The following is a 27,242-nucleotide window of genomic DNA, read 5'->3' on the forward strand; positions in this document are numbered from 1 at the left end:
TTTCCATCCTATCACCACTAGAGGTCACCTGTTCACGATTAAGACTTTTTCACTGCACACACAGTTACAGGTTACTTTGGACTACATTTCCCATACTTCATTGCTTCATTGATTATTTCCACACCTGTAGTCAATATCAGGGACTATAAATTACTGATACATGAGCTCACTGGTTGCTGAGTATTGGTTAACTATTGTGAACTTTACTGAGTGTTCATTTCTGTGTCTGCCTGCCCGTCCGTTTTGTGACCTGTCTGTTTTGGATATCTCCCTGTCTGCTGCCTGCCTCTGATACCTCTGCTTTGTCCTTCGCCTCTGAGTGTTTGCTGCCTGTCCTGATCATCTGCCTGGTTTTGTACTACTCTCTGCCTGTTTTGAACGCATCTCGCTGATTAAAAGCTTTGCACATGGATCCGCACGCCTCTTGCCTCTGTCCCATCGTAACAGAATACTCAGCCAAACAAGGATCCAGCGGCTTTTCTGAAGAACACTGGTCAGGTTTGAACCTTGCAAAACAATTACTAGCTCTAAAACAGGGCATGAGACTGTTAGAGGAATATATTCAGGAGTTTTTGGATTTAGCATATTTTTCTGATCTGCCTGATTGTGTTCTCATTGACTTTTTTTGTGACGGCATAAATCAACCCTTAAGATCTCGATTAATCCATGAGGGTCCTCGAACATCGCTCTGTCATTTTTTGGATTATGCTCTATTGTTAACTGGCTCGTCTTTCACTGTGGGGGTCGCAGAGGAATGCACTGGTACTTCCGTGCCTATAATGGCAGCCGCACCAGAGCCCTGTTACATCTCAACAGATCTTACAGAGCCAGTCGTCTGCCCAGTTGAGCCAGAGTCTGTGAGTGTCGTTTCCCTCGAGCCAGAGTTCACAGAGCCTCCTTCACCGCTGGTCCTGCCCAGCTCAGAGCCCTCTTCGCCGCTGGTCCTGCCCAGCTCAGAGCCCTCTTCGCCGCTGGTCCTGCCCAGCTCAGAGCCCTCTTCGCCGCTGGTCCTGCCCAGCTCAGAGCCCTCTTCGCCGCTGGTCCTGCCCAGCTCAGAGCCCTCTTCGCCACTGGTCCTGCCCAGCTCAGAGCTCTCTTCGCCGCTGGTCCTGCCCAGCTCAGAGCCCTCTTCGCCGCTGGTTCTGTCCAGCCCTGAGCTGCCTTCGCCGCTGGTCTTATCCAGTCCGGACCCATCTTTGCCGCTGACTGCCTTCAACCCTGAGTCAGTCTTCACCTATTTCCCCAAGAACATTTTGGGGAGGGAAACATTTATCCATCGTCCGAAGTTTGCATCCAGCGTGGAGGATCCACCACTGGTGTCAGTACGCACAGCTGGGATTCCCAAACCAACTCATTCTAGCCCTTCTACTCCCGAGGTTATCCCGTCGGCCGTTCTACCCGTAATGGGGCTCGCTTTATGGTGTGTCTGGGCCACGTACACCACCGCTGAATATCCAGAGGTGGTGGCACTCATTTCAGCTCCTGGCGCGGTGATTACGTTTAGGGATGAACTTTGGTCCAGTTTTGAATTGGCCAGGGAGGCCGATTATGAACTCTTGCCTTGTCCTAAACCAGCCATGAAGATCATCTCTGAACCCTTGTTTTCCTGCCCTGAAATTGTCTCAGAGGCCGTTAATGAACTTTCCTCCTGTGTTGACCTGGCTACGGAGGCAATCTTTCAACTACCATCTTGTTCAGAACCAGCCAAGCAGACCAACAATGAATTATGGTACCGTCCTGAACTAGCCAGAAAGGACAATTATGGACTTTGGCCCTGTTCTGACCCAATTGTAGAAGCCAGTCCTGAATATTCATGTGATCATCTTCCTGTCAATGAACTCTCGCCCTGTTCTAAACCGACCGAGGAGACTATTTGTGAACTCTCGCTCAGTCCTGATCCGACCACAGAGATCATAAAGGAACTTTGTCTTTGCCCTGTTAGCCCTGTCATGACCCAAGACACTATGGAAGAATTTCCTGACGGCTCTAGTAGCCTTGTCATGACTAAAGTGGCCACAAATGAATTACCTGACTATTCCGTGTCTATCCCTGAATTTTCTGAACTGCCTATTTGCCTAGTTTCCATTCATGAACCTGATTTTGAGCTTTATGCTGATTCAGACAGTTCCACAGAGATTCTGATTGAACCCGTTGTATTTCCGGCCTCGACCCGACGGGCTGTGAATACACTGTCTATGTTTTATTTCCCAGTTTTTCTTAGGTTTCAGTCTTTGCCATGGGTTCCTGATCCATCTGGGCCTCCGTGGTGGTCTGCTGACGAGCTCTGGTGGACCAAAGTACCGCCCAAGCCGCCTGCTCTGCCCGAGGGGTCGCCTCTGCAGCCTGCTCCGCCCTGGTCGCCTCCGCCCTGGTCGCCTCCCCAGCCTGCTCCGCCCTGGTCGCCTCCCCAGCCTGCTCCGCCCTGGTCGCCTCCCCAGCCTGCTCCGCCCTGGTCGCCTCCCCAGCCTGCTCCGCCCTGGTCGCCTCCCCAGCCTGCTCCGCCCTGGTCGCCTCCCCAGCCTGCTCCGCCTTGGCCCCCCCCCCCCACCCCCGGATCCGCCTCCGCTCCACCTCCCACCTGGATTATATTGTTTTAGGAGCGTCTGGAAGCCGCTCCTAGGAGGGGGGCTCTGTGACACATTCTATGCCTGCTGTTTCCATCCTATCACCACTAGAGGTCACCTGTTCACGATTAAGACTTTTTCACTGCACACACAGTTACAGGTTACTTTGGACTACATTTCCCATACTTCATTGCTTCATTGATTATTTCCACACCTGTAGTCAATATCAGGGACTATAAATTACTGATACATGAGCTCACTGGTTGCTGAGTATTGGTTAACTATTGTGAACTTTACTGAGTGTTCATTTCTGTGTCTGCCTGCCCGTCCGTTTTGTGACCTGTCTGTTTTGGATATCTCCCTGTCTGCTGCCTGCCTCTGATACCTCTGCTTTGTCCTTCGCCTCTGAGTGTTTGCTGCCTGTCCTGATCATCTGCCTGGTTTTGTACTACTCTCTGCCTGTTTTGAACGCATCTCGCTGATTAAAAGCTTTGCACATGGATCCGCACGCCTCTTGCCTCTGTCCCATCGTAACAAGCATAGAGCGGATCACATGCACGCGTCGGAGCAGACTACAAAACATATAATTGGACTCATTTGAATTCTACACAGAATGCTATATTTTATAGCGATATGGAGGAGATTAGGAGGAGAAGAAACGTTTAGAAATTAGAAAACTGCAGCTTTATCCAGCTCAACGGCTCTGCTATAAACGAAATATGCTATTGGCTATTTAAAAAAAGGGGAGGAGCTGTTCGATACGTCCCGCCCTTTCTTTCTGTTTCAGTGGGCCTTTAATCTGAATTAATCTGTGGGCGAGCGCAGCGGTTAAACATGTCCGCATTGTTTACATAGATAGCTTTAAGACACTATACTTATACAATTATGAAAAAAAAAACATAAAATCAAATCTTTATTTATATCAACGAATTTGGTGAGTAGCTCGTGGAGTAAGCGGGATTATGAACAGTCAGCTTGTCATTATCGCAAAATAAACCACTGAGGAATAATGACCAGCTGACCGTACATTATCCCTTACTTAAGACACGTACACAATTCTGGGTTGAACCAAGATTTCCTTATGGATAAGCATCTATTACAGTCTATTTTTGACAAATAAAAAGTGTCATTTGAGCGTGTACTAGGTACTCCCTTGTTTTTATTGTCCTGTGGCGATCTCCTCTCCTCTCTTCTCTCCTCCTGCGCGTGGAAACAGGAGGAAAGTCAGTCACTGGAATCTCTCCTCCCACTCCACATCATATTCCTTCATTCTCTGCTCACTTTTCCTTCTCCGTGTCGCTGACCCCAGAGGTCTCCTGCTTTCACCAGAAACTCCCCTCAGGACTGACTTTAACTAGTTCTTCGGCTTCAATGCCGCAGAGCGTTTATTTACCCTTTTCATTTTGCGTTGCAGAAACATGCCAAGTCGGGTCAGCGTCGCGATTTTGCGGTTTAATTGTGTTTTCTTTCTGGCTGTGAGCCACGTCAAGAGCTCTGATCCGGACTACCTCTTTCCAGACACAGAACAAGGTTTGTGTTTTAATGCATAAGAATTATACAGTTGTGTTCAAGCATATTTTACTACATATTTTAGGATGTTTTATTTACAGAAGCAGCTGATAAGTCTTATGATATGTCAAGTGTTTCACTGAGGCGAGTGGTCAGTCCATGTTTCTGTTTATGGAGTCCTGAACTTTACACAATCTCATTCTATAAAAGCACATTTAACCCTTTTATGTATGAATGATTCAGTTACAAAGGATTTTTTTTAACTTCAATATAACATTCTTTCTCAATCTTGTTTAGCTAGGCTATGTACATCTGTTCATTGCAGTAAAAGGTACTTGTTACATCAGCTCTTTCATCAGTCATTTTGACTGTTTTATGATGTCTGACATAAAGAGGACAGTGATGTAGAATTATGAGTAAGGATCAAAGGTAATCATTCATTGTGGTTTGGATAAAGTCACTCTCTGAATGGTTAAAATGGCTTGAATAAATCAATGCCTATAGGTTATATTTCACCCTATCAGAAGAACATTTTTTATTTCAAGTATTCTGATATTAAAGGATTTTAGGAGTATTAAAATGCACACATTTTGTATTTTTCACACTTTCCACATTCACTTTTCATGACACTTTTTGTCATTTGTTTTTAGTTTTTTTTAAAGAATGCATACTGTATATACATACACACATATATATATATACAGTATATATAGTATATATATGTGTGTGTATATATTGATGCTATGTATAGCCTAATGAATTAAATAATATTATAACTGAATACAAATATTTAATAAAATGTCATAAAGATGCAAAAAGATTTAATGGTCCTAAAGGTCCTAGTCTTTTTGCTAAATGTAAATTATTTATTTATTCATTCTCTCTTTTTTTCCCCATTTAATTTTATGGTGAAATATGACTGAAATAACGCTTTTTTGTGAGTTGTGCCCTTATCCTCTGGTAGCTCCAGAAATGATTATCTGCTGTAATATGTACTTGAACAGAAAAATTGAAAGTATTTCTTGTTTTCATTCATTCGTAGACCTCTTCATCAAGCAACACTCTGAATTTTATGTGGATCACCCTGAAAAAGTGGACAGGAATGGAAAATTCATCTCATATGCTTTATCACATCACTTCACTAACATGCGACATAAGAGGGACCTGAATTCAGCGGAGAGGCGGGTGTATTACAAACTCAATTACAAAGGTCGGGAGTACACTCTTAATCTAACCACTAATGACAACCTACTCTCTAATGAATATGTGTTGGAGAGACACAACGGGAGTTTAATGGAAAAGTGGCCACGAACATCTGGGAATGGTGCCTGTCACCTTCTTGGCACAGTAACGGTTGATAACATGCCAAGTGTTATCCGGACCGCCGCTATCAGCACCTGTGAGGGACTGGTGAGAAATATCTGACTTAATCTGTCAATTGTTTAATGTTTATCATGCAGTTCATTTCTAGGCCAGTTGCATAAACTGCTTAGACTAGTCTTAAAAGTAATTAAAAACTTTTTTTCTCAAGACTGGTCCTAACTTATTAAAGTCAGTTAATAAGTCAGTACCTCTTGACTAATTTCTAATTGGTCAAATTGTTTCTTAAGACACAGTCTTAACAGGCTAAGTTGATGCAAATGGCCACTGGTGTAAATTCACATACTTGCAGTAGTGCTGATATTGTCATCAGCTGAGTCAACATAAAATTTCAATTGACCTTATTACTTTCTTTACGGATATCCCTGATCTAATTCTGAACAATTGATCAATGCACATTTTAAAGAAAGCCATTTTTTCTCTGAACAACTCAAGTGAAGTCTCCTTTATTTACAGTATATAGCGCTTTATACGATAGATTGTGTCAAAGCAGCTTTACAGTGATAAACAGGAAAGTAATGATTCGATGATGCCAACAGAATTCAACTCTGCAGTAAAGTTTTACAAATTTTGGAAAATAATTTTTACCATGTTCTTATCCAGCCTTACATTTTTATTTAAGTTATCTCTGAAATCTGCCACATTATGGAAGTATAATGGCTTGCTAATGCAGTTTCATGTATTTGAAATTAATCTGACTGTTTCTTTCAGAGTCCACTAGTAAACAATGTTATATAAGTATTATTTAAGCCCCTGGTTTCACAGACAAGGCCTAAGTCTAGTCCAGACTAAAATGCATGTCTCAATGATGCATATCATTGATGTCAATGATGACAATGTTTTGTCTCAAGATGTACACCAGTAATGTTTTTCTAAGGCATGTCTAAGGCATGTTTATAAAAGCTATTTAAATGTCCTACTGAACTAAGGCCTAATACTGGCTTAATCTAAGCCTTGTCTGTGAAACCGGGCACTATACTATTATATCTTTATAAAATAGTAAAAAATAGTTATAAAATAAACTTCAACTTAAACATATAAAATTTCTAATTTTCATTTTAGTTTTTTTTTTTTTTTAAGTTTAAGCGTTTCACCTTATATTTACTTAGTATATTTATTTAAATGAACGAAATCAAGTTTTAGTTTTAGTTAACAATTACCAAACAACTAGTGAAGAGCTCCCGTAAACCTGGTGGTCCCAGACAGAACAAATGCCTGTCTGGAGCGACATCGACTGGCCTGGTAGACTCTTAACTCTTTGGCCCCTGTTTTGTTTGCAAAAAGAAGTCAGTGTTTAGCCCTCAGAGTGACTCTACAATGGGCCGACTGTGTGTTCAGCAGAGTAGATATGAAAGAGTTTATATATTCCAATAATGACTGTAAATCATCCCACTATTAGGCTACATGACTACTTACCAAATAGATACACAAATGGACATGAACTGTTGATCTGTGTTTAAATGATTTTAAATCTAAGAATGAGATTGTGTCTGACAACTAAATTTCACTGCAGAATGCCACAATTGACCAATCAGAATTAGCTGTTCCAGAGACCCATGTAATAAGATCCAATAGTAGTCTGTTATTCGAAGTGAACGCTCATAAAAAGCGGGGAACTTGAGAAGAACTGTAACCAGGTCAGTGTGTCAGCACATAACATGACTCATTCTGACTTGGCAATTGAACAAGAAGTTGCAAACAGGGAAAAGAGGAGAGGCAGAGGGAATCGATTGTTGGTGAAAGCACAGCAAAGAGTTCTGGACTTGAAAATGGGCTTCGATTTATTAGGTGCATGCATAATTTGCAGAAGAATGCATGCATTACATGTAGTAAATGCTGTCTCTGTCTGTCAGTCACTGCCTGAGCATGCATGCTCCTCCTGTAAGGTCAATCAACAGCGCTTCATTCCGTTCTCATGTTATCTTCCCCTAAAAACATTCTCTCTCAGTCTCGGGTGCCATTACACTCGCATTCCATTCGCTTGTATGTATTCACTCCTCAGAGACTCAGGTGTTTAAGCAGAAAATAAATAACAGACAGATAGACCTCTATAAAAATGCTGTACAGGTTATTGAGACGACGCTTTAAAGCAGACAAAGTCAGGATTCCTTATGACCAAACTAAAATATAATGAGGTGCAAATGATCAGTACAGAGCGTTTATGCACTACAGCCAGGCACACAAAAAAACAATGTGCTAATGTTTTGTGCAATGCATTTGGTGGTGGAGCAGAGGCCAGAAACTTCACGTTCAACCTTGCAGGGCTTGTGGAAAGTTTTCTGTAGTTTGTGAAGGAACAGTTTAACCAAAAATAAAAATTCTGTCATCATTCTGTAATTTGAATTTTTCTTTTTTCCATACAAGGAGAAACTCACGCCATTGGTTCAGCCAGAAGTTGACATTTTGAACCACTCAAACAATACACTAGTGTTTAAAAGTTTAATCAATTTAAAAATGTCAAATTTTGTTCATATATTTTCAAATGTAATTTATTCCTGTGATTCAAAGCTGAATTTTCAGCATCATTACTCCAGTCTTCAGTGTCACATGATTCTTCAGAAATCATTCTAATATGATGATTTGCTGCTCAAGAAACTTTATTATCAATTATTATCAATGTTGAAAACATGTAGTGCTGCTTAATATTTTTGTGAAAACCAGAATTACATTTTTTTCATTATACTTTAATGAGCATAAAGTTCTAAAGAACAGCGTTTATTTAAAATAGAAATATTTTGTAACATCAAAAATGTCTTTACTATTTAATTTGTCCTATTTAATACTGATCCCAAACGGTAGTGTATCTTGAAAGCCGTACAGAGCCATAGTGTTATACTTAAAGTTGTCTCGCACATAAATCTAGGATGGGAAAAAGTATGGGAAGTAATTTTGTATTTTTTATTTGCACGATAAACTGAACTTTAAGACTGTTTACTGGTTTATGGTCCTTGCAAAAAACTCATTAGCACTGAATTCTGTTGACTTCATTTTTGTTCAACTTTTATTTCAAACCAGAGCAGTGACAGATGAACAAATCTACCCGTCACTGACCCGCTCTGCATTAGTCATTAGATCCATACATTCTTCCTGCCCTCCAGAGGATGTACGGCTGGTTTTGAAGGACTATACTATAGTTTATAGTCCTTTACATAAGCCTATATCCTGTTAGAAGAACCAAAACCTGCAGGAACTCTGGAAGCCGAGCAACACACACATGGCTTCTGTATTTAGCAGTTCAGGTTTTGTTTTCACAATGCCCCCTGACACCAAAGCTCACGTTTCTGCTGTGAGGAGCAGATGAGGAGAGAGAAAGAGAGGACAAAAAACAGAGATGGAGTGAAATGTCTTATGTGCTCATGTAAAGTACTTTGGTAGAATATGGCGATTGTATTGTATTTTGTGTTGCATATGTGGTGCATATACTGTGTATATATGTATAATATATATATATATATATATATATATATATATATTAGGGCTGTGAAACGATTAATCGTGATTAATCGCATCCAAAATAAAAGTTTGTGTTTACATAATATATGTGTGTGTACTGTGTATAATTATTTTGTATATAAATACGCACACATGCATGTACAGTATATATTTAAGAAAAATGTGTTTATATAAAAAATATTTATATTTCTATATTATATAATATAAATTATATATGTACAGTATATACATGCAAATATTTCTTAAATATATGCATGCATGTGTGTGTATATACAAACTAATTATACACAGTACACACACATATTATGTAAACAAACTTTTATTTTGGATGCGATTTAATCGTTTCATCGTTTCACAGTCCTAATATATATATAACATTTATAATTATAATACGTTATTAATTATTAATGTATTATATTCTGTGTACTGTTCGGTATCACAGTACTTTAAATATATTGGTACAGAATGATTTCCATATTCATATACCATAGATACTTCAAAGAATATTGTGTCATCGTATGATAATTTACTGTATCAATTATACTCTATCATCATATGATAATCATAGTATTACCATGGTAAATGCCCAAAAACATGGCATGAAGCATGAAGTAGCATGAAGATTTAAATGAATTATTTGTTTTGGCTATAGGATCCAGAAGAAACTTTTATTGCTCTGCCGTTTCACTTTCTCAATCAAATCAATCAAATTTTATTTGTAGAGCGCCTAACAACAGCCAGAAGGTGCACAAGGCGCTTTCCAGTAAAAACATCAATAGACAACAATATATAAAAACATAAATGTACATAAAAATAACAGTCAAATCGGAAGCTACGTGTTAAAAGCTTGTCTGAATAGGTGTGTTTTCAACTATCAACTTTCTAGATAAATAATGTTTTAACTGTGTCCCAGATATTAAGAGAGAGAGAAAAATAATAGAATTATAGAAAATAGAACACAAATAAGACACTTTTTGACATATAGTAAGAGTATGGCAGCTCAGATTATTTGGTTTTGGAAGTATTCAGTGAGAAATGTTTGAGTTCATATGGAGATGTCTGTTTTTTTATGGCAAACTTTGGTATCTTGTCAGATCTGAGCACAGTTTGAGATCTCTTCTGAAACTCTTGAGGAGAAACGTGAGATTACTGGGTTCTTTTCTCAGGAGAAAAATCAGAGACGTAAACAAATCTATATTTTTATATTGTCTAAGGGAAGCAATTGAGACACTAAACAGATCTCAGTTGGGATTTTTCTTTCATTTGAGGAGATGTGTAAGAGTGCTTCTCACGCCATACCTGTACAACACAGTTGTGTGTGTTGCAGGGGTTAGTATTGTCTAGACTCTGTGGATGATCAATATGAGTGTGTCTCCAGCCCCCTGGAGAATTCATGGTCTTTCCACAAATCCTAGTATCTGTTTTGCATTACAAGCAACCCAGTTTCAAAACATTTGGAATGTTTTTCTGGTCACAGTTTATTTAGTTTGCACTGAACACACACACACATGCATACACACCTGTTTTTGGCCTGTGGGACTGATTCATTCAGCTGGGCGGTGAAGCTGGGATTTCACTGCAGCTCCAAGAATGAATGGCGATAAGAGAAAAATGGCACGTTTCAGAGATGTGTTGTTTGCCAAATTAAATCTCGCAGGTTGAAGTGTTCAGAGTCCAAGACATACAGACAATCACACTTTAAGAACAATCTAAAAAGTTAACATGCAACCTGATCTGACCCTTAAAATGTGCGTTTAACAGTTGGGGTTATGAGTTTGTTCAAAACTCTAACCTTAAGTATAAGCAATAGCAATGGTGCTTAGGATTGAATTCAATTGATACAAGTAAAGACAGTAAAGACTTTTATAACATACACAAATTCAATAAAATTTCAAATAAATGCAGAAAATTTCAAAGCATTTTGAAAAAAATTATCACAGTTTTCACCAAAATATTAAGCAGCACAGCTGTTTTCAACATTGATAATAATACAATTGTTTCTTGATCTGCAAATCATCATATTAGAATTATTTCTGAAGAATCATGTGACACTGAAGACTGGAGTAATGATGCTGAAAATTCATTTGATATCACAGGAATAAATTACATTTGAAAATATATTCAACAAGAAAACAGTTATTATAATTTACAATATTTTACAGTTTTGACTATTTTTGATCAATTAACTGCAACCTTGGTGAGCATTAAAACATTAAAAATCTTGTTGAAAGGTATTGCATATATATAGTGTATCTTAAAGGTGCAAATAGGATTGAATTCAATTTAACACTTGCATGTCAAACTGCACGGATGTGTGGCATTTAACGGTTATAATGTGTTCGTGCTGTGTTTTAGCATGTGCACGTGACACGTTCTGGCACACCAGGTGGGTAATAATCCTACTAAAGCCCCCGCAGTGTGGAGAAAATGTCAGGACTGGCAAGAACTTGCAGGGAAAATGAACAAACAGAGGGAGTGTGACAGGGAAAATACCTTCCCTGCGTTCATCGGAATTCCAATAGATCTAAATAATGTGACCTGACATCTGAAGTGTCATTACAGGACAAACTACTTTAAACCCTTCCCTAATCCCTAAATTTTAACCGTTAACTGTTTGGGCTACAGACATGAATGACACATCAAACTGAGTGGCTTGTTGTGGAGAGTTGGGCTGTAAATTTGTTGGGTGTGCCATTTTCAACTGGTGGATGTTAAAGGGGTGGTATAATGCCCTTTTCACAAGATGTAAAATAAGACTTTGATGTCCCCAGAGTGTGTATGTGAAGATTTAACTCAAAATACCCCACAGATATTTTTATATAGCATGTCAAAATTGTCACTGTTTTAGGGTGAGCAAAAACGCACCGCTTTTGTATCTGGCCCTTTAAATGCAAATGAGCTGCTGCTCCCGGCACAGGGGGCGGAGCTTCAACAGCTTGTGTCCTTTTACCTCACACACACATGCACTGAAAATTTCAATGTTTATGTTCAAACCGGAGTCAGACAATAATGGAGAGACTCAAGAAGAAGTGACAACATGTAGAGGCAACAGGACATTTCTGAATGGTTAGTTGATGATTTTAGATAGTTTATGTGTAGTTATCTTCTAGTCATTGATTAGCATATTCTGTCTTGATAATCTATAAATCGCATTCCCGGGTTTATGTTAATTTTAGGGTTAGTGATGTCACTAACCTGGGAGGAAGCTTGTGTCCCTACCAGCCGTTTGTTGTAGTCCTTAAAAAGCAATTTCTTTAAAATAAAATATTAAAATACTCCCTTTGCTTTGAACTTTGAGCGTTGCAACTTTGCAGATGTTGTTTATGCACAAGCAGCAACATTACACTCTAAGTAAAGTTAGAAATCATAATCAACCGACCCTTTAAAACAGGTGAAAAATTACCATAGATTTACACTGACAAAGTGCGAACCCATGGGACCCCTAAATCATACAGTAGATACAGGACGGTTGGCTCTTTTGCTTTTGAGCAATGTACACAGACCCCAATTCATAAAGACAATCATAAACTGTGACATACAATGTTACTCCTACATCATGGTGGCGAGTTTTGAACTTTAGAATTAAAGAGGCTCGAAATATTTGGTAAAATTTGTAAATATTTTTTGAAAGACGCCTCTTAAAGCCCGTTCACACCAAGAACGATAACTATAAAGATAACAATGACTATATTAGCGGACGATATTGTTCTGTTTATTCTAAGCGTGCTGCAGTTTTGAGATCTGCCACTTGATGATCAAGCTCTTTAAAGCAGGATGGATTCTGATTGGCTGTCGATGTTTTTATCATTCATCAGCTGGAAATATTGTTCTGAAAGTGATTCCAACAAGATAATTTCTCTGTGCCGTTGTCATTATAGTTGCGATGTGGATTCTTCTATTCTTTTTTATTTATAACGATTTTTAGAACTATATCTTTATCGTTATCATTATAGCCCTTGGTGTGAACTGGCCTTTTTATGCTCATGAAGGCTGCATTTATTTGACCAAAAATACAGTAATATTGTGAAATACTTGTTAAAAATATTTTTTTTATATATTATATAAAATATATAATATATCAAATGTAATTTATTCCTGCGATGCAAAGCTGAATTTTCCGCATCAGTCACACGACCCTTTAGAAATCATTCTAATATGTTGATTAAAACATTTCTAATTATTATCAATGTTGAAAACCATTGTACTGCATAATTTTCTGAAAGTCGAAATATAAATATTTATCTTTTCTGCCACTTTTGATTAATTTAATGCATCCATGGTGAATAAAAGTATTAATTAAAATTTTTTAAAGGACTTCCCCCAAAAATGTTAACAGTAGTATAAATGACATCTGTGATGATTTATGATTAAGTGTGTTGTTTTTTTTACTTATAGAGAGGGCTGTTAAATTTACCGGAGGGGCCGTTATTGATCGAGCCGGTCCGTGGCCTCGCCCCAAATGTCACTCATCCTCAACACCCACACGTGATCTACCGGAGTTTAACCTGGAGCGCTCTCAGGCGGCGACGCAGCACAGATGCACACAGTGTTCACTATAGTCCCTGTGGTGTCAAAGGTCAGAGAAACAAGAAATATATTTCATTATGTTAGATGCATAATCTTTATATGGTGTTAAAAGGATATTTCACCAAATAATACTTTGGGAAACTAGTAAGCACTGCCCGGTTTCACAGACAAGGCTGAAGTCTAATCCCAGACTAAAATGCATGCTTGAGCTGTTTCAACTGAAAGCAACTTGCACTGACATATCTTAAATGTGTCACTGCCATTGTTTTGTCTCAAGATGCACACCAGTAATGTTTTTTTTCTTCTAAGGCACGTTTATAAAAGCAACTTAAAGGGATACTTCAACGATTAGGCTTTGTATCAGTAGAATCCCAGTAGTATTTTCGAATGACACTGCTTCCCTCCCTCATGTCCCCCTGAGACGAGAGATTTCTGTATTGTGTGTCTGGAAAAAACCTCAGATGAGGCAAAAATCGTCATTTAGCTCATCTGAGGCTTTTTTGTCCAGAGGCGAGAGACTACAGCCAGTAGGAGGAGCTCGTCCCGCATGTCTTCAACCCGCCCATAGGGGGATCTCACGATAAAACAGCGTCTTTTCAGTTTCGAGTCGACTAGTAGCCTAGTTGTATCATTTCTTCCGATAGAGCTGGTAAGTCCCGCCCCTTCCGCTAACCCCACTGGACCTCTAGGTTGAAAAATCTTCAATGCAAGTGAATGGGAGAAAATAATTATTTTCTGGTCCCATTTGAATTGTGCCATGAATGTGAACATATGTTGTCTGTGAATTTTTAATATAATTTTTCGTGTGAAGAATGCTACAATTTAGCGGGTAGAAGTTTGATACGGTTAGAGTTTGTGTGAGAGCACTTTGTGGACTACAACTCTTCGCTGCTTTCGACGCGTTTGAAACGTCACCACCACTCGCACACGGACACTAGCTCACGGATCCCGCTAAACATGGCTGTGTCTTTGGTGCACTTCACCGCCTTCTTTCAGGGAGAGGACAAAATCGTTGAGGTTGGCGAAAACCACGGGTAAGTCAACTTTATGGGGTGACGTCACATAGGCGACATGTAGTCTTTCTCGTTATGTCTTTTCCACAACTGCTAGCCGAAGAATCATACCATATACTGTCAAACTCGTAACATGAAAAATTATATAAAAAATTCACAGACAACATATGTTCACATTCATGGCACAATTCAAACGGTAGGCGTGGCTTGGGAGTGTCCTCGTAGAGAAGCGAAGCAAGTGCATTCTGGGAGTTGTTGTCTTTCATCCACATCAGCCAAAAATACATTTTCTGGCTTTTCTCAGTCTAGAAGACACCAACTTCTAAAATAATTTCACATTTCTACTACATAAATGACCCAGTTTAAATACACATTCATCTTTCCAGTGGTGAAATATCCCTTTAAATGTCCTAATTGAACTAAGGCCTAATCCTGGCTTAATCTAAGCCTTGTCTCTGAAACCGGGCCTACATTTTTTAATCATTGTAAACTGTGTTGCATGAGCAGGATTTGTCTGTGTTTGTGCAGATGGTTCCAAGTATTCCCAACAGGTGGAGCAGGAGAGAGAGCGCTGGGAGCAGGAAAAGCAGGATGGGGATCATGATGAAGAATGGAGTCGACCTCGGAGGATCTCCCCTCGCTCCATCAGCAAAGAGCGCTGGGTGGAGACCATGGTGGTCGGCGACTCCAAACTCGTAGAGTACCACGGAAGTGGAAACGTTGAGTCCTACATCTTTACCATCATGAACATGGTAAGTGATTCAGTTTTAACTAAGACTTTAATTGTATAAAAAAAGCAGCTAGGTGAACTGTTACTTCGATTGCACCTCTAAAGATTTTGCATTACTTTCTTGTAGGTGGCTGGAATTTTTCACGATGCCAGCATCGGTAATGCAGTCCATATCATATTGGTCCGGCTCATTCTGCTACAGAGAGAGGAAGTACATATACATTTATTTTGATATTTATAGATTTATTTTGCCAAACTGATTTATGCTGGTTGATGAGGCTGGTTAAACATAGACATCATTGAATAACATGTGGTTTTTTTTAGCAGGGTTACTGGACACCATAGAAATAAAATTAGTTTGGACTTTTGTGTGTTTTCAGAAAGGGCTGAAGATCGTTCACCACGCTGATACGACTCTCAACAGCTTCTGTACATGGCAGAAAAACCTCAATCCTCAAAGTGACACTCATCCTGCGCACCATGATGTTGCTATACTCATCACACGGTAAAAGCACTGTTAATATCTTGTATATTTATATAGATTTTTATTTATTTATTATCTTTTATATTTTTCATACCTTATATATTTAATATATTTTTTATTTAGGTTTTTATTGCAGTAGTTTCAACATTTCTTTACAGGTGGATGATACCTTAAATCTCAAACAGTAAAGTATAATAAAGACAATAGTATAAAAAATAGTATAAAACAATGATTATATTATATTATATTATATTATATTATATTATATTATATTATATTATATTATATTATATTAATAATTCATAATTCATAATTTTATAATAATTTTTACTATATATTTATATATATTTTTCCCCCCAAATAAATGTGGCCTTGGTGAGCATAAGTGACATCTTTCAAAAACAATATATATTCTGATGTCTGTGCATTGTTGTTTTATTTTGCGTGCACACACACATGTATATACCATAGACTGTAAAAAAATAGGTATATACAGTATATGAAATTAAAAATGCATAAGATGCATATATGAATATATTAGAGGTGGGAATCTTCAGTCACCTCACGATCCGATCCGATTCCGATTCTGGGAGTCACGATCCGATTCCAGGACGATTCTTTATCTACCCCCCCCCCCCCCCCCCCATTAATTCATTAGTTTACATAAGTAATTAAGTAGTCTATTTTTTTTATAATTACAAATAAAATAAATAAAACATTAAAACAGTTTTATTTTAAGAATTTTAAACTAATATAACTTCAAACCATATAAATAGCAAATAATAAAGAGAAGCATAGAAACAAATGACAAAGAAACAGAAGAGTGCTTTCAGTATTTAAGATTATCTGAACATTTTCCATTCAAGAACTGTGAGTGATTTATTTTCATCATACTTTTGTTTTTTACTTTGACATCTTATTAGACTGAGATATCTTAGATATCTATTTAGCTGCATTCACGCTCGGATCTCTTTTTAAATACAAGTAGTAATGTGGTTTGTCCTCACCGTTTAATCCCTTAAGACATAACTTGCTGTGTTTACGTTCATTTTGCACAAGTATATTAAACCACTTACACGGAGTCGCACAGCCGCATGCGCGAGCAGTCAACACAAACAAAGCGCGCATCAGCATTTGAAACTGAAAGCAGCCTTCTGTTAGCGAGGTTCATATTTTAAATATATAAGTCCACTGCATTCCAAACCACATAAACGATGACTTCGTAGAGCATTTTTAAGGAGAATATCGACGCGCGAGACAGCACACTTCAAGTGTAACATCAAACATGCGCGTCTCTCACAGCGCATCCTGTACAATGAAGCCTGTGAATGTCCTTATAATTCGTTTCAACCTTACGGAACTTTATTAAATATTATTTTACTGAAGGTACGTGTGTGGGGAATTGTTAGCAAGCAGAAGACGGGTGTTTCTAAAGCAAACTCTGCGTCATCGCACATCTGGTTATAAACTAAGCTCAGAATCGATTCTGAAATTCTCAGAATCGATCCATAATCGTTGGAGAGAGAATCGCGATGCATCGATGGATCGATTTTTTTCTCCCACCAATAGAATATATATTTATGAACAGTACATATTCATATGTTCATTCTTATGCCTGTAAAATGTATTGCCAGTTGTCAGTATCTAAATGATCCAAATAATATCAAAATATCTGAATTTACTGGATTTAAGACCATGAAATTATTTAATATTGCTATATTTAATATTTATTATTGCTGACCTAAATACAGTGGAATGCACCACTGAAACAATTGCACATATACAGCTACCTAGTAAGAAACATAATCCAATTTTCAAGGGGTAAAGTGATGTCAAACATTCACATGAACTCGCTCACTCTCATTTATTATCATAAATGTCAGTTTCTTGGTTACAGTAATGGAGCTCTCCGTCTCTGAGCTTTTAACAGTCCCTAAATGCTCTCTTTTCAACCCAGAGCTCCACAGATGGAATGACCTCATCATGTTCTGCGTCCAAGGCTTTGAGATTCTCCAGAGCTCATGCATGCTTAACACAGTTTTGCATAATGGCAAAGAATTCAACCCAAGACCATAACTCTTCTTCAGCAGTTTTCCCCCTGCAGCACAACTTTAGTAGCCTATAAAATGAAAGCTGTCTGTCATGCTCTTTTGTGTCTGACCTGATGTGATCTCTGCTCTCAGGAAGGATATCTGCGCAGGCATGAACCAGCCGTGTGAGACGCTAGGCTTGTCTCACCTGTCTGGCATGTGCCAGCCACATCGCTCCTGCAATATCAACGAGGACTCAGGGCTACCGGTCGCTTTCACCATCGCTCATGAGCTTGGACACAGGTACGTTTGGATCAAATGCTGTCATTGGTGCCTGAAATATGGCATTCATTTTTTAAATCCATCATTTGGAAAGGTCACTGTAGGTGAACTGTAAAGAAATACATTTTCTCTTCCTTTAGACCCAATTCCCTTAGGGTCAAACTTTTTTTTTTTTATCAAGGATTCATTATATTGTATCAGCGTTGGTTGCAGGAGAGATGAAGCTGGATCTAAATGCAGCAGTCTTTATTTAGAAATAAAGTCAAATCTTCACAAAACAGAATCTCAGGAACAGGAACAAAATCAGGAACAGAACATTTGTAAAATAATTTCAAATAAATGCTGTTCTTTTGAACTTTCTATTCATCAAAGTATCCTGAGATTTTTTTCTTGAAACTTGAAAATTTGAAACTGCACAACTGTTATTAACATTGATAATAATAAGAAATGTTTCTTCATATTAGAATGATTTCTGAAGGATCATGTGACGCTGAAGACTGGAGTAATGATGCTGAAAATTAAGGAATAAATTACATTTTAAACATATCTAAATAGAAAACAATTGTAATATTTCACAATAATACTGTCTTTACTGTGTTTTTGATCGAATAAATGCAGCCTTGGTGAGCATAAAAGACTTCTTCTAAAAACATGAAAAAATCTTAGCCAATAGTGTACATTTGAAGGGATAAAAGGTGTTGAGTGATTTAAGGAGTGATTTATGGAGTGATTCGCCTTGTTTTGTTGTAGTTTCGGAATCCAACATGACGGTCAAGGGAATGACTGTGAGTTAGTGGGGAGACATCCCTTCATCATGTCCCGTCAGCTCCACTACGACTCCTCTCCTCTCACCTGGTCCTCCTGCAGCAAGGAGTACATAACCCGCTTTCTCGAGTGAGAACACGCTCTCTAGTACAGGAACATGTAATTGCATGCTTTATATCTTACGTCTTACCACACATTTTTGAGAATTCCAGACTATGACCTTCATTCATAAAGCTCTGTCATCTCCCTCTCACCTGCTCAGTCGCGGTTGGGGTTTCTGTCTGGATGACCGTCCTTCTAAGAAGGGCCTCAGCACCCCGGGGGCGGCACCTGGAGTGCGATACACACCCCAGCACCAGTGCCAGCTGCAGTACGGGCCCAACGCCACCTTCTGCTCAGAAGTGGATGTAAGGAGTGCATTGTTCAAAAAAACAAGATAAATAGAAAGGATCCAGGATCAAATCAAGTTAAATATCTAAATATTAAATAATAATAATCATTCATTCATATTATTATCATCCAGCTCTTTATACAAAGTTGTATATGTAAGTATGTCCGACTTTATCCACATAAATACAGTTTACTCACTTAGTTAGGGCAATAATCTCAATTGCTTGATTGTCTGTATCATTGCAAAATGTAAACGATCGCTATGCCAATTTCCATACTTTATAGTTGGCAAAAAACAGTAACGTTATGGCTGCGTCCGAAAACTTAGGCAGCTGACCTTATCAGGCAATGACTTTATAGGCAGCGTTTGCGCACAAAGGTTCTTCACGAAACTGATTTCGGACAGACTTCTGAGGCAGCGTAACGGTTTAATGATCTACAGCAAAATGGAGCGAGCTTTGGTGAAAACTAAGCAAATATTTAATTACTACAATAGTAATTTACACACAAACTGACCACCAACCGAAACTTTTAGACGCCATTTTAATTTTTCTAGCTCAACTGTCACAGAATGGAAAGCACAGGATTGTGGGATATCAAAGGCAGGGAAGGATACATCTATGCTGCCTTTAAAACTCGATCAGTTGAAGGTTTCTCAGGAGACAGGAAGTGAAGCTACCATTGGATTCGAACGTGCCTTGATGCCTTCCTACCTTGTAATGCATCCGCCAAAGGCAGCATTTATCAGTTTTCGGAGGCAGCCGATGTTAGCCGAGTAATGTGTCCGAATTCATAGTGTTCATAAAACAGTAGGCGAAAAATACCCGAATGACCTACTACTTCTGGTGAGATTCTGGAATGTGCATTCGATGGACACTTTACTATCCCATGAGGCCACGGGAGAGGATTTGTGAATGGAAGTGAAGCAACACAACCGACGGTATAGGTCACATGACAATGTCAACACAGCGAATGCAGCGATTTAATTCTTACTACACATATTCATACTATACTACAAACCACATGTTGCATCTACTACTATATAGTATGCAATTTCAGATGTAGCAACTATTATTGCCCAGCTCTAAGGCATGAAATTCTTAAGATATTATAAACATTAGCAATGTAATTTTCTGTATAGCTGCTTTGAAACTATATCTACTGTGAAAAGAGCTTTATAAAAAAGAGGAGTATTTACCATGCAAAAGTCACCACCGTTATACTAGCATGTTCTGGATGGATTCCAGCGTGTTGAATTGTGGTTGCTAGACGGATTTTAGTGGATTGCTATGCAGTTTCCAAGATGTTCCTGGTGGTTGTTTATTGCCTCTGTTTAAAGGAGTCTATGCCCAAGTTTCTGTGGTATTGAGGTCCCTAGATTTGGATTGGGACATTGTGGAATGTTTATGGCCATTTTATTTTTCCCTTGGCAAAAGTTTTCAATCAAAATTTTCAGAAAAATCACTTAAATAATAAAATAATTGCATGCCTCACTTCAATAAGCTGCATGATTTGGTGCTTTTACACCAGAGTTTAATGCTTTCGGTGTTTGTTCTAAAAGTTTTAACTTTTTAGCTTAAAGTTAAGCTTTAACTTAACTTTTAACTTTGCTTGTTTTTACAAGCTGAGTAGAAAATATTTTTGTTGTAATGGACACAGATACAGTTTAGAGTTTAAGTTGTATTCATTACAATATTACTTAGATTTTTTTTTTTTTTCAAAAAGTATAATGTATTTTCTTGTCTCAAATAACAAAAGGGGATCTTCAGGTTGGCAACTAAATAGATAAATAATTCTGGCCCTTTTGGTTCCAGAATGTGTGTCAAATTCTGTGGTGCTCTGTTAATGGAACGTGCCGCTCCAAACTGGACTCGCCAGTGGACGGAACCAAGTGTGGACCGGAGAAGGTAGGAGAGATTTACATGTGGAGAGAAGTGTTTTTTTGTATCACTATATGTTTAATCGTGTATCTGTGTGTGTCAGTGGTGTATCTCTGGTGAGTGTGTCATCGTAGGGAAGTTACCGGAAACAGTGCATGGAGGCTGGGGTCCCTGGAGCACCTGGTCCTTCTGCTCTCGGACCTGTGGAGCCGGCGTCCAGTCCGCAGACAGGGAATGCAACAAGCCTAAGTACCATTATTCCTCAGAGCTTTTCATTTATTCATTCATGTTTTGTGGTCAGTAAGATTTTTTTTAAAGAAATGTGTTTTATTCATAAAGGGTGCATTAACATGATCAAAAGTGACAATATTCAGAAGTTGATCAAAAGTGTCCAGATCAGCATATTAGAATGATTTCTGAAGGATCATGTGACACAAAAGTGTCCAGATCAGCAATGATGGAGTAATGATGCTGAAAATTCAGCTTTGATCACAGGAATAATTTACATTTTAAAATATATTCAATAGAAAAAAAATATTTTAAATAGGAATAATATTTTACATTATTACTGTTTTTACTGTATGTTTGATCAAATGGTAAAGTGTAAAGTGTTACCGATCAAATAAATGCATAATTTGTGACATAAGAGACTTCTTTCAAAAATATTAAAGATCCCGACCTTTTGAACGTTAATGTATTTGTGTGTGTATATGTGTGAAAACTAAAAAGTTAAAAATCAAATATTTATTTGTCACATGAAATGAAAGGTCAAGTCGGGTGCATTATATTCTGGGATATAGTATTCTGTGTGCAGTGTGCTTGTTATATCCTGCACTTTTTTGTAAATGTATTGAGCCATTATTGGGTGGATATTCTATGCATACAGAAAATGTACATACTGGCTACAATAAAAATACTGCATAAAAAAGTGCAGCGGTAGTTGTATGCTATCCTGACGTGTTCATGTATTTCTGCATATTATCTTCTGTACTACCAGCAGAAAACACTAGAGGGCACAGTGCTGTCATAAATTCACTAGCATCTTAAAATTTTCACCATTTTGAGTCTTTAAATAACCACTGTCTCTTTTTTTCTCCTCATTTCAATTCCTCTCAGTCTTTCCTTGTATATTTTGCTGAACACATGATCTGTAGCATGATTTTTGTTTCTATGTCCAGACCTGAGTTTGGAGGGAAATATTGTACGGGTGAGCGGAAGCGCTACAGGATTTGCAACACGAAGCCGTGTGCCAGAAAACAGCCCTCCTTTAGAGAGATGCAGTGCAGTGAATTCAACACTGTGCCTTACCACAATGAACTCTACGAGTGGATCCCTGTTGCGGCCAACTGTAAGATCACATGCATCAAAATATTCCATTCAAGTGTGTATATGCATGGTACAAGATCAATATTTGTGGGCAAGAGAAAATACACTACCGTTCAAAAGTTTGGGGTCGTTTATTTGCTGCATTTATTTGATCAAATGTGAAATATTATTAGAATTTAAAATGACTGATTTCTATTTGAATATATTGTAAAATGTAATTTATTCCTGTGATCAAAGCTGAATTTTCAGCATCATTACTCCAGTCTTCAGTGTCACATGATCCTTCAGAAATCATTTTAATATGCTGATTTGCTGCTTAAGAAACATTTCTTATTATTATCCATGTTGGACACGGTTGTGCTGCTTAAAGGTATAGCGGAGGATTTTCTTTTTCCGGGTGGATCATCAAGACTATTGGTCCTCCTAAGTGTCAATCATTCTGGTGATATGTTTACGTAAGGCCGTCGTACGTGCTCGTGCACACGATTCACACGATGCCTGCACTCCCACTGATGCCTCAGTCGCGAAGTTTCTTGACAGGTAAAGTTTGGCATGCTATTTGGAGAAATCCATTTAAAATCACTGCTAGTAAAAGTTAATGTAAGCTATGATTAGCTCGTGCATACGTTTAATAGGCGTTCCCTCTCGGGAGCAGGTAGAGTGTTGCGCATGTGCATTTTTTCAAAAAGTGGAGAGGGCGGTTCTTTTCTAAAATTCGGGAAAATCCTCCGCTATACCTTTAATATTTTTGTGAAAACCATGATGCATTTTTTCAGGATTCTTTAAATGAATAGAAAGTTCAAAAGAACAGCATTTATTTGAAATAGAAATCTTTTGTAATATTATAAAAGCTTACCCCAAATTTTCACTGTTGTTTATCTATCTTAACTTTCATTAGCACATTAGCATATTGATGACATCAAAGCTTGTATACTTAGATTAAAAGAATTTCATGAGGATCTGTTTCAGAAATCATTTTATGTAAACCTCTCTAGCTTATTCAAAATATTTTTTTGTCAGCCATAGCATGCGGACTAAGCCACACCTAGTTGACTTTTTTTGGGGCCTGTATGCCACCATCCCTGCTTCTTTGATCATATTTCTTCTCAAGAACTGTTTGAATAAACACAACTTTCTACAGATCTGTAGCGCTATTAATGTTTGTTACCCTGAAGACTCGAGAAATGAAAACATGTGCTCTCTACAACTGAACAGCTGAGCCAAGACACTGAGTTAATGCACGCTGCGGCGGGTCGAGGCCTGTTGACATTAACATAAAACTCCTTACACGTGGCTGCTTACAGCTTTATAGAGTTTGTTGGTTCACTTTCAAGAATGCCCCACTTTTATTAGCCAGCTTTAGAGGTGTGTGGGTTCCTGACACAAATGTTTAGTCATTGTTGTTTGCTATGTTTAAGCAGTTGGAGCACAGCAGGAATTTTGGATTGTAGATTATAGCCTAAAGACTATTTGATGTTTGCATGGTAACAATATCTATTAATTATAAACTTTATATGGTCTTTTGGTAACTTAGATTTACAAAAAAAAGTTATGTGGCAGGCAGTACTATGGTATAGAATAGTATCTATGCCTAAACTACTGTTCAAAGGTTTGTTGTCAGTAAGATATTTTTTTTATATATAAATATTTTTATTCAGCATGGACACATTAAATTGATCCAAAGTGACAGTAAAGGCATTTATAATGTTACAGAAGATTTATAGTTCAAATAAATGCAGTGACTTTGACCTTTATATTCAGGATAAAGGATTCTGAAAAAATCTTGTCATGTTTTCCACAAAAATATAAACTGTTTTCAACATTTATAATAGTACAAATTGTTTCTTGAGCATCAAATCATCATATTAGAATGATTTCTGAAGGATCATGTGACACTAAAGACTGGAGTAATGATGCTGAAAATTCAACTTTGATCACAGGAATAAATTTCATTTTAAAATATATGAACACAGAAAACACTTGTTTTAAATTGTAATAATTTTTCACAATATTACTGTTTTTACTGTATTTTTAATCAAATATATGCAGCCTTGATGAGCATAAGAGACTTCTTTAAAAAACATTAAATAAAATCTCACTGACCTCAAACTTTGAACGGTACATAGTTTTATGATACTTTCCATGATATTAAATGTATTAGTATAAAGGATTTTACAAACACTATAGTAAAATTCTTCACTGTATCATACCATAAATAGCAGGCCTGTCTCTCTCTCTCTCTCTCTCTCTCTCTCTCACAGCGCGTCCATGCGAGTTACACTGCAAGCCTGTGGATGAGGACTTTTCTGAGAAGATGTTGGACGCAGTCACAGATGGAACGCCCTGCTTCATGAACAACAACAGCAGGAACGTCTGTGTCAATGGTGTGTGCAAGGTAGTGTGGCTGGGTATGTCTTACTCAACCCAATTGTGCTTGTGTATTGATGTTTTGTCTGTTCTACAGCTGTGTATATCAGTGTATAACAAAGTATTTAGTGACACGTTCACATGTCTGAATGTCATTACACATTAAATGATCCAAGCTGCATCTGTGTTGCACAAGCTTCACTAACAACTTTTTTTCTGCATTATTATTGTTCAATATTCTTTTCAGCTTCATTTTGAACTGTATTCACAACCATTCAAAAGGTTAGGGTTGGTAAGATTTCAAAAAAAAAAAAAAAATCTCACCAAGGCTGCAATTATTTGATCAAAAACAGTAATATTGTGAAATATATATTTTCCTTTAGAAATATTTATAACAATATAAATGTCTTTGTCACCTTTGGTTAATTTAATGCTTCCTTGCTGAATAAAAGTATTTAATTTCTTTCACACACACACAAAATAAATCTTACTGACCCCAAACTTTTGAACAGTAGTATATATTATCCAGATATTTCACCTACAGATCCATTTACAGGTAAATCAACCTTAAAGGAATATTTCATGCAAAAAATTAAATTCTGTCATCATACTCACTGTTCTGCCTTAGGAAAGCCAGTCATACAGGTCTGGAACGACATAAAATGTTTAAATTATTTTCATTTTTGAGTGAATTATGCCTTTAATTATTGTTTTTACAAACACAAACACATATTGGTTGGTCAACCGCAAGTAGGTGCTTTTTTTTTTTTTGTCTCCTAATATTGACCTTTCATGTTATGAGAAAAGTAAATTATGTTTTTGTGCCATAGAGAACAACTATATTGTGTGTGTGTTTGTATGTGCATGTAATGTTTGTGTAATCTTTCTCCAGGAGGTGGGTTGTGATTTTGGCATTAATTCTAATGCTAAAGAGGACAGCTGTGGCGTTTGTCTCGGTGATGGATCCACTTGTGAGACGGTGAAGGAGAACTTTGTGAAGCAAGATGGATTTGGTGTGTAGCACACATGAATCATATATTTATATGTATATTTATATATTTTAGAGATTAAATTACATTTAACAAATGTACAAAATGTCCAGATGAATGTGCTGTTTGTTGAAACTCCAATGTTTGAATGATGTCTTATATGGTTTATAAGTGAGATCATGTGATTTAGGTTACATGGACCTGGTTTTGATTCCTAAGGGAGCTCGGGATATCTTCATACAGGAAGTAGAAGAGGCTGGGAATTTCCTTGCGATCCGAGCGGCTGATTCTGATGAGTATTACCTCAATGGGAATTACATCATTCAGTGGAACGGAGAGTATGAGGCTGGTGGCACAAAGTTTTACTACGAGCGGAGCGGAAACATGGAGAATCTCACCTCTGCAGGACCAACAACTGAACCTGTCCGGATCCAGGTACCCTCACGCACGTAAACACGTGGTCTGCCAAAATGCACATATACCAAAGGAATTTTCTAGGTTCAACATCTTTTAAACTCTATAGACACCATCAGGTTTATAAAAACAAAGAAAAAATGTGCACTTACATTTAAAGACGTTCAAGAAATTCTGAAAGTAAAGGAAATGTAAAGCTAAAAAACAATAATTAAATGATAATAATTATTATAGTGTTTATGGATAGTTGCATCACATCCCTTTCTGGCACAGATTTTTCTGTTGAGAACAGAAAAGGTTGGCAAATGATTTTATAGCACCATTCTCATACATGATCCATAAAAATGTGAAGCTATTTACAATTTAATTCCTGTTGTATATGTTCAAAACAGTGTGTATTTTGGCTTTTATTCTTGAGCTTTGCTTTGCCACATAGACTTTCATTTAAAAATGCAATTTTTGTTTGTATTAACACATTGAGTAAAGAGTCTGTGGCTTTACTTTGGTAATCAATTGTAGTGAACCTACAATATTTGTTTAATGAACCAATGGACAATTTGCCCAGAAAGCATTTTTGTTTGAATACCAGATTTAAATTTAATTCAATTCTCTGGTGAAAAACAATTTCATTATTGGGGCAGGCACAAAGAGTGTTTTTTTTATTTATCACTCTTCTTCTGAAATGATTTATGTGAGAAAGCATGACAAATAAAGCCGTTGCGATTAAATGATAGATGTTTTTGTTTTAATTTGAAATGTTCAGTTGTTGTTCCAAGAGCTGAATCCTGGTGTCAAGTATGAGTACACCATTAAGAGGAGTCGCCCGCTGGGGAACGATATTCTGGAACCTGAATATATCTGGAAATACGGAGCCTGGACTGACTGCAGCACCACCTGCGGGCTTGGTATGGAGATTTTCTTTACTTTTCATTACAGTTCATACTTAAAGTCGACATGAAATCAAAATTGACCCTATATACTTTGTTAGCGCATATTACTAGTCTTGTGGCGAACAATTAATCCGTGCAAGTTAATACACAGAAAAAAATAGTTTGCCGTGGTAATCTTTAATCAAAATCTGAAAAGTTACTTCCGGTCTGTAATGGCATTCCTTCTCTGATGACGTCAGTTTGACGGCT

The 27,242-nt window shown here is 37.7% G+C and overlaps 1 protein-coding gene across 1 annotated transcript in view; it reads left to right on the top strand.

Annotated features, from left to right (window-relative positions):
* Window positions 1–3,746: 3,746 nt before the first annotated feature.
* The window catches only part of LOC307158799 (A disintegrin and metalloproteinase with thrombospondin motifs 12-like), a 35,849-nt gene continuing 12,353 nt past the window's right edge, over window positions 3,747–27,242 (top strand). The window contains exons 1-16 of the mRNA XM_079871726.1: window positions 3,747–4,094; window positions 5,116–5,483; window positions 13,302–13,482; window positions 14,975–15,198; window positions 15,304–15,387; window positions 15,557–15,681; window positions 17,844–17,993; window positions 18,723–18,866; window positions 19,000–19,144; window positions 20,942–21,034; window positions 21,111–21,256; window positions 22,186–22,355; window positions 24,595–24,728; window positions 25,593–25,713; window positions 25,880–26,124; window positions 26,867–27,008. Of these exons, the coding sequence (XP_079727852.1) occupies window positions 3,983–4,094; window positions 5,116–5,483; window positions 13,302–13,482; window positions 14,975–15,198; window positions 15,304–15,387; window positions 15,557–15,681; window positions 17,844–17,993; window positions 18,723–18,866; window positions 19,000–19,144; window positions 20,942–21,034; window positions 21,111–21,256; window positions 22,186–22,355; window positions 24,595–24,728; window positions 25,593–25,713; window positions 25,880–26,124; window positions 26,867–27,008 (2,584 nt within the window). The 5' untranslated portion in view covers window positions 3,747–3,982. The remainder of the gene's footprint in view (window positions 4,095–5,115; window positions 5,484–13,301; window positions 13,483–14,974; window positions 15,199–15,303; window positions 15,388–15,556; window positions 15,682–17,843; window positions 17,994–18,722; window positions 18,867–18,999; window positions 19,145–20,941; window positions 21,035–21,110; window positions 21,257–22,185; window positions 22,356–24,594; window positions 24,729–25,592; window positions 25,714–25,879; window positions 26,125–26,866; window positions 27,009–27,242) is intronic.

The sequence above is a fragment of the Squalius cephalus genome, assembly GCF_949319135.1.
Source record: "Squalius cephalus genome assembly, chromosome: 5".
Lineage (NCBI taxonomy): Eukaryota > Metazoa > Chordata > Actinopteri > Cypriniformes > Leuciscidae > Squalius > Squalius cephalus.